The sequence below is a fragment of the Nematolebias whitei genome, chromosome 18 (assembly GCF_014905685.2).
Source record: "Nematolebias whitei isolate Nwh7 chromosome 18, NemWhi1, whole genome shotgun sequence".
Taxonomy (NCBI): domain Eukaryota; kingdom Metazoa; phylum Chordata; class Actinopteri; order Cyprinodontiformes; family Rivulidae; genus Nematolebias; species Nematolebias whitei.
This window is the reverse complement of record NC_056515.1, coordinates 14,447,690-14,459,686: the sequence shown is the minus strand read 5'-3', so window position 1 is coordinate 14,459,686 and position 11,997 is coordinate 14,447,690. Positions and strand designations below refer to the sequence as shown.

Genomic DNA, 11,997 nt, shown 5'->3' with positions numbered 1-11,997 from the left:
GGTTACAGTACGTAACAAACGTTTTCTCTCCATCTTTAACCCGGTGTGATTATACTGAGCTCTCTGAGCAGCAGCTCCACCAGCTTCAGGCCAAAGTCAGAAACGTTCGAATTTCTTAAACACACATGGCTGTTGACCCACAGGAGCGGGATGTCAAAGGCCCGAGTCGAGTCCATTACAGAGCCAGTTAGTGGGATGCACCGCAGCCCAACGAGATCCGATCTGGTGAGCTGGTCCCAGCTGGTCTTCCTGCAGCATCAAACTGATCTCTGTGAAAATATGACAAGATGGCTGCTCTGTCTTCATCCATTAACAACCTTTGAAGTTCTAACAGGGGTGTCAAACCCACTTACAAAAAGGGCCAAAATTAAAACTTTTTTCAAACTAAAGGGCCAGTTTCAGAATCCACATTGACTTAAGTTACACAAACATCTTTTCTTGGTTGCAGGTTCCTCAACAGGAGTTTGGTCTAATTTCATGTTCTGTTGTGCTTTTGGCATCATAATAAAAGATTACTGAAAAAATTAAAGTGATAAAAGTAGTTTACATTTAAAATAACTTCTTGGGGGCCAGATAAGGCACTGAAATCAATTTCTTTATTTCTACATTTAAAACTCTGGTGCTCATTTGTGCATCTCTGGCTTCAAGTCGTTCCTACGTACCAAGTGATCGGTAAAGCAGCCATTTAAACTTTTTAAAAGACTAAATTTTTTTAAACATGGTCTGGACTAAAGGTTAATGATCAGACGAGACAAAGACGGTTGAAACTTGGGACACAGCTGGACCCAACAGGACCATGGGGTCAGTCAGGCTGACATGAAGTCTGGGTCGGATCAGACCTCCACACCAGTGGAAACTTGTGGAGCCTCCTGGACATCTTCAGCTACAGAAGTCCACTTGGGTTCAGGACAAGATGGCTGCTGCCATCTAGTGGACTGGTGGTGGCACTGCGTAGAAGAACGAAGCTGAAAACCTTGGGTTTACCGAGTGTCCTTGGGTGTCCTGAAAGGCGCTTTTTAAATAAAATGATTACTATTATGATTATTATAAAACCGAGCTATAAATATCAAAATTACAGTGATTGAATCAAAAGCTGAAAATGAAGTCCAGAGATCTGTTTTAATTTCAGTTAAATTTTTTTAAACCTTTCAAACACACAAAAGCTACAAAACCCAAAAGTCTGAGTGTCCTGAACAAGCTGAAGTTTAGCTGTTAGTGCTCAAACTGCTGAAGGAGAGAACGCTGCCTCAGCTCCCGATTATTACCAAAAACAGTCGAACAGAGAAAAGAAGAGTTTTTTTATTGTTCGGGTCTTTTCTCCTGATGTGGTTGCCATGGTAACGGTCTGACTCCTGAAGTCAGATCAGAACGTAACAAGTCACAGGAGAAATCTAAATGTTTTTATCTCCTGGTTGTAACAACCAAAGTTCTGTTCTGGTCAGACATCGGTTCCACTCTAGAACACCCGGTCAAACTCAGACTGATTGGTGGTGGCCGGGTTCCGGTTCTGGTTGGGCTGTGGCTGGGGCATGTGTCCTCTCCGCCTGGGCGGCGCCAGGTACTCGAACATGGAGGTGTTGTGGGTGGAGAGCATGTTCTTCAGGTCCGACGGCATCGGGTCAGACCAAAAGAAGTCGTGGTTGAGCGCGTCGTCACTGTCGGTCCGCTGAGCCGGATCCAGAACCAGGAGCTTATCGATGAGGTCCAGAGCATAGGGGTCTTTGACGTAGGCTTTGAGGCGGTCCTTCACCTTCCTCTTCTGACCTTTGGGCAGCTCCATCTTCTGGTACAGCTCGTACTTCTTGTCCACGCCGGGCCAGACCTCCGGGGTGATGGACCCGCACAGCTGGCTGATCAGGGTCAGCTGGTGCTGCTCTGTGTTCCCCTGCATGATGGGGCTCCGGGTCCACATCTCTGCCATGATGCAGCCCGCCCCCCACAGGTCGATGGGGGGCCCGTAGTCTCGTTCACCTGAGGAGAAGGAAACGGATCACGGTTCTGGACTCTGATCCCTCCATCCAAACATTTTATTAATCTAATCAAACATTTGTGCTGTTGAGTAAAAATTTAATTAAAATTATAAAAAAGTCAAAATGTTCAGCTTCTAAAACAAAACATGCTTTTCTTTTTCTACAAACTGAAGCAGCAGCTCCTCACCCAGCAGCAGCTCTGGAGGTCGGTACCACAGCGTGACGACCCGGTTGGTGTAGCGGTTCCCCTGGCTGTTCTTTGCAAGGCTGAAGGCCCGAGCCAGACCGAAGTCGGCAAGCTTCAGGACTCCGTCTCTGGTGATCAGAACGTTGGCTGCCTTCATGTCTCTGTGGAGAATCTGAGCCGAGACACGAGAGTCAGGGAACCAAGTTCTGACCTTGTTATCGGACCTGTCAGAGGCTGTCAGGGGGGTCTTGGTCTGACCTTGTTCCTGTGGATGTAGTACAGCCCGTTCAGCAGCATCTGCATCACCTTCTTGATCTCAGCCAGCGTGAACTTCACGTTGGCGTTGCTCAGCAGGCCGGCCAGGTCGTGCTCACAGAAGTCAAAGACCAGGTAGATGCTGCCTTTATACCTGTTGAACTGCGAGGCTTCAGAACCAAAACCATCAGAACCAAAACCAATGTTATAATCAAGTCTGAGGACAAACGACTTCCTGCTCTGACTGGACGGTTCTGGCACCAACCTTTGGTTCTGCAGATCTCAATCAGATTTACCACGTTCTCATGTTTCAACAGCTGCAGGATCTTGATTTCTCTCAGAGCCGTGATTGGGAACTAAAGGGAAGAACATCAGAAAATAAACTTTAAAATAGGGATGCCGATACCTACATCTGGATATTGGCCAATACTGATATTGTTCCGATATAATATATATATATATTTTTTTTTTTACTGCTATTCTATGGTGGAACCAGATGTGTTCCAAAGTAGCTACATATTTTGCAGGTATAAAGATACATTTGTATACATTTTTGTGTACATTTACTTTTTTAAGCTATTTGACTAACTTTTGTTTTTTATTATTCAATATTTTACTAACAGAGTAGTCAAATAGCAACCTGGTTTTTGTGCGAATCGCTACGTCAGTCAAATGTTAAATTTTGGAATAAAGGGGTGGAAATTAAAACGTTGGGTTTTTTGCCGATTCATTGATTAATCGGAAAAATAATCGGCCGATGAATCGATTATTGAAATAATCGTTAGTTGCAGCCCTAGTAGGTTTTTTTGATGCCTCAAATTGTGCCTTGTCTAGGACACGGTGTGAGAGATCTTTTTTTTTATATCATCTCGCCTCATGTTTTCTTTCCTTTTCTCATCTAAGCAAAATATTATTCTGAATAAGAATAAGAAGGCCGCGCTAATTATTTATAGCTGCAGCTTCGTGCACTCCGCCCATCTTCGGACGACTGTATGTACATATTCGTGTTGTATCTCGGTACAATGCCAATAAAGTTTTTTCTGATTCTGATAACATCATCATTCATTTTATATGAGGCTGTAATAATCTCAAGTACAATTTGTACAAATATATACATGCATGTCCAAAAAGGCAACTCGAGTTAAGTTTCATTAACGTTGGATAAGTTTCAAAGTTAGAATTAAATTCTGCTAACACAAAACATGTTTGTTTTATTCCTAGCTTTAAAGTGGATATTCAAGTGATTAAATGGCTTCAAACATCTGCTAAGTTCATGGCATAAACCAACACAGACATGTTCCTGTTTTTAGTATTTTACATCACTTCATAATGTAATGTTTTTCTTTTGTTTATTATATATACAATTTTCTTTTATTTTTCAATTCATATGCTTTTTTATGATTGTCTACTGTTGTACTGATAAATATCTCCTGGAGGGTAAAACTATATCTTGGCTGCAAGTATCAAGCTGTGAAATCCTTTGTTTTCTACAACTGATGGTGGTTGGTCATTAATTACGATGAAGTTTAGCAACTTCTCGGTAAACATTCGAGCATTCGAAGACAGTCTGATTTTGGTCAGCCGCGCTCAGTCTGCCCCTCCTCCGAGATGGGCAGACTGAGCGCGGCTGACCGAAATCAGACTGCCTTCTCCGGATTGAACAATCCGGGCACCACTGAAGCCCCGGAGCTCGAATGTCCGACGTAAAACTAATTTTACCGCGGTTTAATGTGGTGCTATGGCTCTGCAGACATTGCACATTGCTGTCATGTTTTGTGGTGTTTCTAGTGTAAAATACTTCCATACAGTGGACATGTTTAGATGAAAAGTTTGTTAGCCACAGTGCTGCTCACTCAGTCCTCATGTTTTAGCTGGCTGCAAACTATGAAATGGATTTCCTGAATGTGAGGTGGGTCTTATTACTCTGGGTTCATGAAACACGCCTCCGTTCAGGAAATCCATTCCATAGTTTGAAGCCAACATGCAGAGCAGCCGGCAGGGAACCACATGTGGAGATGTTTCAACAGACACAGATATGCATCACAGATGGGAAATCTCTGCAGGTTGGATCGGAAAAATCTTTTACGTAAATTATGCTGGTATCGGAGCCCGATACGGATACAGGATCAGATCGACCCCATCCCTACCTAAAACTTTGGTCGTCCTTCACTGAACCACATTTTGGTTGGTTCTGACCTCTGCACACCAGGACCATCTCACAGAGCTGCAGGTGTGAGGTGTTCTGACCCAGTTCATCATAGATTCAGACAGAAACCACAAATAGATTCATCAGAACTGAAAGGTTCAGGTTCTGTTCTCACCCCTTCTTTCTCGTTTTCCATCAGAACTTTCTTCAGAGCCACCTTCTTCCCAGTCTGCCTGTGTTTGGCTTTGAACACCTCCCTGAGAAGAGAACAATGTCACTTTTATTCTGCCTAAAACTGGATTTTACTAAAGAAGGGAAGCAGTTAGCGTGAAAACCCGAGGGACTGCAACTCTGTTTTTATTTATTTCACAGAGTTGCCAGCCCCCATCGGCCTTTGGCACCATGTGAAAGTGGGACGCCCATGGATTTTTGGAACGTCGCACAATGCCAAGACTCTCCATGTAACAAAACTCCTCCTTAGCTATTGCTAACTTAGTGGTATCTAGGTGGCGCGCTCATGCAAAAAACAGTGAACCAAATGTAGTGATACAATGCTCCACCCCATGTTTAGCTATGGTAACAGAAAAGGTGGAAACCGTCAAAGCAGGAAACTCTGACAACAAACGCTGATACTCATCACCTGTGGCAAGCAAGTTAGCAAGAGTTTGATGGACAGGACCTCCAAGTTTACAGGGGTAGGTATCAAAAGACACAGCATCAATTACACAGCTATTAGCAACATGCACTAATAACCTGAAAGCACATAAAAATCAGCGCCCAAAATAGATCCAGACACAGAAGCTATTACGAAGTCCCACTGAAACTGACATCCATTGAAACACACAGTCAACGACCTCGAGCCATAAGCTTGAATGGGGGTGCCATTAGCCACATCCAGTGGGAGTCCGTTACTTTGACACAAGAAATCCATAGATGAAGCTGGCATAATGCTCCACTGTGCACCCGAGTCCACTAGGAAACGCCATCCAGAAATCTTGTCCATGATGAAAAGCAGCTTATCTGAACTTCCAGCATGCACAGCTGCCCTCTTGTTTCCCTGATGCATGGAATGAACATGGAGGAATGCAGCGCTTCGCTTTTACTCCAAACCGGCAGTGCTAGAAGCAAAGCACGTCACCCTTCCGCCGCTCTGTCACCGCAGCCATGGCATCAACAGCCTCCAACCCCCCTTGCGTCACACCCGGTAAAAGTGCCTGCACACTCTAGTGCCTGGAAGCTAACAAAAGTTGGTCCGCTTTTTCAGCCAGAGAGTGATAATCCTTTGTCTGGATCAACGGGGAGCTGGCCAGCACGGTGCGAACAGGTGGAGGAAGCTGGCGAAGAAACTGGTGCGTAAAAAGGAAGGAAACATCCCCTGAGCCAAGTAACACTTCTCCATCTGTCAGAGGGCTTGCGATCCCCCAAGCCACTCAGGGACAACAAACTGTCAGCCCGCTCCACATCTGACAGTTGGTAAAGCCGCAGCAGGTTCTCCTTGAGCGCACTGTACTTGTTAGTACTTGGTGGGTCCTGCAGCAGACCCATCTAGGGCTGAGTACCGAACCAAGGTTCTTTTATGGCACCGACCGAACTAAACCGGTCGGTGTATGATTGAAACGTCACTCTTTTTTTGGTGTGAAGTTTCGGTATTGGTTGTAAGGTGTCACGTGGTTTCAGCACATAGGCAGGTAAAACACCAGACATATGACGAAACAGACTACATGTTTACACCCAGAGCTATATAGAGCTGCCGCACCTAATCTATGTATAATGTATGTCTATGGTGCTGGTGACGCCCACAGACGGAGTTCACATGTGCAGCACGTGTGTTGTCGAACGGCTTCAATTTATGAGCAGAAAGTTGCTCCGTGTTTCTCTGCAAGAAGACAAGAAGCAACCTCCCCCCTCCTCTTCTCAGCGTGAGTCAGTCTCTGTGTGTGTGTGTGTGCGTGTGTGTGAAACGGACTGAATCAACATTCCACAGCCGGACTCGTCTTCATCAAAGAACTCCCGAGGACGGCTCTGTGTCTGCGTTTTCAGCTTCAGTTTACGTTAACGGTGGTGTGACGTTGCACGTTTGTGGTGAGACGTATTGTGTCATTTCCTGTTTGTCTGTCGGTAGCTCGAGTGAATTGTTTGCTCGAGTCGTCTGTTTTCTGGTGTAGTGAACTTAACCTGATGTCAAGACTAAGCCTAAGGTCGAAACTCTTGACCTTAAGAACCTTGTGGGACAGGAACTGTCATTTCATTGATTTGAATCCAGAAATACAGGTTCACCCATCCTGAGACTTTCTTTCTTGAAAATTCAAGTGGAAGAACACTCTCTGTTCTATTATCATTACTATTTTACAAATGTTGATAATCAAAGTGCCTTAGTTCAAACCATTTTAGATGTTGCAGTGAACTAATCAATTTTATTAACTGTGTAATGATTTTTAATTCTCATGCAAAGTTAGAACTCATGTTAAAGCTGTTACAGAGTAATTATGCATTTTCTGATTTCTGTCTTTGAATGAGCAAGTGTGCGTTCCAGGGTCAGGAGTCGAAGCAGACATGCGTTGGAACAACTGTCTTGTTTATATCCTCTCAGACGTCAACAGGGGGGTTTTGGCACCTGTTTCTAAACTCGCCAAAACAAAACTCTCTCTGTCTGTGAGAACATTTCTGATCTGTTCCATAACAATTCTTGCCGTCTTCTAACCTCTTACGTCACAAAACACACCCCCGTCTGGTCGGTTCTGACCAATGGGAAGACTCCCGAATGAACCGGGAAAAGAGCTCTTTAAAATGTCGGTACTTCCTGGTCTACTCAGTTCTGTGAGAGTTGAGCAGAGTTGAGTTCAGTTCTGTTGGTTGGAGAAGTTCGGCGGCGCGGACAGTTCTGATATGTCCTAGCGCTGTGCAGTAGCTGTGGGAGCCGGGAAGACCCTGACATGACCACAGAGGTCTTCCGAGTTTCATGGGATTATAACATTTTCCACTGAGGTGAGCTTGTGTCGGACAGAATCTCGCCGCTACTCCGGACGAGTAACAGCATCCTACGGAGACGCTGAAAGGGTGCGTTAAACGGAATCTCGCCTGAGACATCTCCAGGTAAAAGAGTCGATTTCACCACCTAAGTGTACTGTAAGGAAGAAGCTGAAGAAAGCCCGGAGAGTGCCGTTCTGTTTAACACTCTCCCTCAAACACCATCCTTACTCCTTTAAACTTCCTTCCCATCTTTAAATTCTTCTCTCAAGTAGAAATTCTTCCAGATATTTTAGAAATGTCTGTGTAAAGTGCTCATCCACCGCCGTGTGGATAAAAAGATCATAATTGTACAGTTTTCATAAATGTCTGTGGTGAAGCAACGGAAAAATCATGGCCGTATGATTTTTCCTGATTGATTGCTTTTGTTGTTAATTTCATAATTTGCCAAATTAATGTAAATGTTTGATGTTAAACTTTGATTCTGTAAATAAATGACCGCATTCATTTTGATGGGTCAAAGATAAATGACGTCTCACGTTTGCATTTCCTTAAATTCAATGCACGTTTTATTCAGTCCAGAAAAATGAGGAATCCGTGTTAATTGATGAATATATCTGAGCATCTGTTCATCTACACTGGATTTATCCGTCTTTTGCACAGTTTTACATTCTAGTTCACAAACACAGTACAGTTGTTTTTCTACTGTTGAATAGTGCTTAAAACACCTCTTATCTTTCAACACTTCTCGGTTTTTATTGGTGTATTTGGCTCTGCTAGCTCCTGCTAGTGTTAGCTTAGCATGGCTGCTGCTTCTCTCCCTGCTTCCTCTGTTTTCTCTAGTTCTGTGTGTCAGATGTTTAGTTACTCCTCTGCCTCCTTTAGTGGTAATGATACATGTAACAAATGCAGTCTTATGGTAGCTTTGGAGGAGAGGCTGTCTGAACTGGAAGCTCGGCTCTGTGCAGTAGAAAAACCAGTAGCTAGCCAGGTCCCCTTAGACAGCGCGGAACCACAGAGGCTAGCTCCCGTTAGCGGTCCTCCAGCAGACCCCGAGCAGCCGGGACCCCAGTCCGGCTGGATGACGGTCCGGCGCAAGTGTAGTGCTAAGGCTAAGCCCCCAGTTCACCACCGATCCCTTCACGTTTCTAATCGATTTTCCTTGCTCAGTGACACACCCGCTGAGAAGCAGACCCTGGTTATTGGAAGCTCCATAGTCCGAAACGTGGCTTTAGGGACTCCAGCGGCCATAGCCAAATGCATTCTGGGGGACAGAGCAGGCAACACAGAATCACATTTGAAACTGCTGACTAAGGCCAAGGCTAAATATAGTAAGATTGTTATTCACGTCGGCGGTAATGACACCCGGTTACGCCAATCGGAGGTCACTAAAATTAATGTTGCTTCGGTGTGTGACTTTGCTAAAACCATGTTGGACTCCGTAGTTTTCTCTGGCCCCCTCCCCAACCTGACCAGCAATGACATGTTTAGCCGTATGTCATCGTTTAACCGCTGGGTGTACAGGTGGTGTTCTGACAATGACGTGGGATACATAGATAACTGGAGTTCTTTCTGGGGAAAACCTGGTCTGATGCGGAGAGATGGCATCCATCCCACTTTGGACGGAACCGCTCTTCTTTCTAGAAATATGGCTGATTTTGTTTATCCCCCAAATTATTGACAACCCAGGGTCCAGTCCAGGAAGCAGAGTTGTAGTCCTCTACACCTCTCTGCTGCTTCTCCTCTGTTACCCAAATTTAAACAATCTCTTCCATTAATGTTTTCCTCTGTCTTGCAGAGTAATGCATCAGAGAACAGTGACTTAGATCATCTAGTTGATCATCTTACAACTTCAATGCAAACTTCACTTGATAAAATTGCTCCACTGAAAAAGAAAGTAATCAATCAGAGGAACCTGGCTCCTTGGTTCAATTCTGAGTTACGTACTTTAAAGCAGGCATCTAGAAACCAGGAGAGAAAATGGTGCTCTACTAATGTTGAAGAATTTTATTTAACTTGGAAAGATAGTCTGCTAACATAAAAAACCTTTCCGTAACGCTAGAACTTTATAGTACTCATCTTTAATAGAGGAGAATAAAAATAACCCTAGGTTTCTGTTTAGTACTATTGCTAGACTAATTAAAAGTCCCATTTCTGTTGAACCATGTATCCCTACAACTCTAAGTAGTGATGACGTCATGAGATTCTTTATAAATAAAATTATTTCAATTAGAGAGAAAATTCAAACCATCCTTCCTTCTACTATCTCTAGTCCCCTGTCAAATGAGGCAACTTCAAAAAATTTCACTAGAGCCTGATTTATGTTTGGACAGTTTTTGTCCTTTTGGGCTCTCTGAATTGTCAAAATTAATAATCTCATCCAAACCATCCACATGCCTGCTAGATCCCATCCCAACCAGACTGTTTAAAGAGGTATTACCCCTAATTAATGTCCACATTTTGGATCTACTTAATTTGTCTTTAATGAATGGCTATGTATCACAGAGCTTTAAGGTTGCTGTAATTAAACCTTTACTAAGAAGTCTGATCTTGATTCAGAAATTCTGGCCAACTATAGACCTATATCTAATGTAACTTTCATCTCAAAAATTCTAGAGAAAATAGTTGCAGGTCAGTTGCGTGAACATCTACAAAGAAATAATCTGTTTGAAGAGTTTCAGTCAGGGTTTAGAGCTTATCATAGCACAGAAACAGCACTAGTAAAAGTAACTAATGATATTCTCATGGCCTCAGACAATGGACTTGTGTTTATGCTGGTCCTGTTGTGCTGCATTTGATACAGTCTATCAAAATATTTTACTACAGAGGCTTGAATATGATATTGGGATTACAGGAACAGCTCTAAAATGGTTTAAATCATATCTATCTGATAAATTCCAGTTTGTAAATGTAAATAATAAATCTTCTTCATACACCAAAGTTAGTCATGGAGTTCCTCAGGGCTCAGTGCTTGGGCCAATACTCTTTACTTTATATATGCTTCCATTAGGTAAAGTTATTAAACCGCATGGGATAAATTTCCATTGTTATGCTGATGACACACAATTATATTTGTCCATTAAACCCAATGAATCATATCAGCTACTTAGACTACAAGCACGTCTTAAAGACATAAAAACCTGGATGACCCTTAATTTTCTCCTGTTGAACACAGACAAAACTGAGGTTTTGGTTTTTGGACCTGAGCACCTTAGGAATGAATTTTTCAGTCTTTCTCCCTCCTTAGATGGAATTAATCTGTCCTCCAGCTCTAATGTTAAAAATCTTGGTGTTATTTTTGATCAGGACATGTCTTTTATCTAGGGCTGCAACAATGAATCGATAAAATCGATAAAAACTGATGATTAAAAGCGTTGGCAACGAATTTCGTTATCGATCCGTTGTGTCGCGCGATTATGCATCTTTCACGGCGCTGCTGAGCCGTTTTGTTCACCTGCAGTTCATTGTCAATGCTGACTGACTGAATAAAGTTTGAAAAAAAAAACCAACAACTGCAGCGTGAGTTGAACAGAGCGAGGGGGGAGGAGGAAACAGAGCAGAGTGTTTTCAAAGGAAATTAAGTAAATTTTACAAATGACCGACGCAGCGAAAACTGTTCGACACAAGTCCTCCAAAGTGTGGGAGAACTTCACAAAGATAAAAAATGAGAAGCATGCAGCTTTGAAAATCACCGACACGACACGAGAAAACCACAGAGATAAAACGTAAACATGTCAGAGTCACGAGCTGCAGCTGATACATGTCTCAGTCCCAACTCGTTGCAGGTGAGTCTCTACAATTTAACATTTGTTCTGTTCCAAGAGAGAAAACGTAACGTCAGTCTCTCTGGGAGATGAAGCTGCTGCTTGCTTGTTTGTTTATCTGATTAATGACGGTGATAGAGAACGTGTGTTACTTTTTATTTAATTTAATTGGAACAAGCAGTGTTTAAATGTGATTTATAAATAAATCTAACACAAAGATAACAATTTAATGATTAAGCTTCAACTTTTAATTTGCTGGCAAAGTCTGAAGACACTGCAGGTATGGCAGGAAGAATTGCATTTAAACAGGAATTAAAGTAATTTATTACATCTACTCAAATGTGTGTAATTAAGTATTTTATATATATATATATGTGTGTGTGTGTGTGTGTGTGTTTAATTGCTCTTTTAGCTACTTTTGCCTGAACCTAACGCTGTAAGTGAAACAAGGCATTTCTTGAGTTGCTGTAAATTATGATATAATACATATTTACTCTCTCATTCCAGAAAACAACAACAAACAACAACAGCCTTCATGATGGACAGACATCATGGACACCACAGCAGCAGCTGTCTTCACTGAAATCATCCTTAAATGATCGTCACTGACATGAGGCCTCTGTCGATGGTTGAAGACGAAGGCTTCACTACAATAATCCACACTTTTAATCCAGGTTACAATAATCCACACTTTTAATCCAGGTTACA

General features: G+C 42.8%; 1 protein-coding gene across 1 annotated transcript in view; it reads right to left on the bottom strand.

Annotated features, from left to right (window-relative positions):
- Window positions 1-1,121: 1,121 nt before the first annotated feature.
- The window catches only part of cdk9 (cyclin-dependent kinase 9 (CDC2-related kinase)), an 18,403-nt gene continuing 7,527 nt past the window's right edge, over window positions 1,122-11,997 (bottom strand). The window contains exons 3-7 of the mRNA XM_037692384.1: window positions 4,734-4,815; window positions 2,678-2,768; window positions 2,416-2,582; window positions 2,158-2,329; window positions 1,122-1,971 (exon numbers count right to left, since the gene is read on the bottom strand). Of these exons, the coding sequence (XP_037548312.1) occupies window positions 1,457-1,971; window positions 2,158-2,329; window positions 2,416-2,582; window positions 2,678-2,768; window positions 4,734-4,815 (1,027 nt within the window). The 3' untranslated portion in view covers window positions 1,122-1,456. The remainder of the gene's footprint in view (window positions 1,972-2,157; window positions 2,330-2,415; window positions 2,583-2,677; window positions 2,769-4,733; window positions 4,816-11,997) is intronic.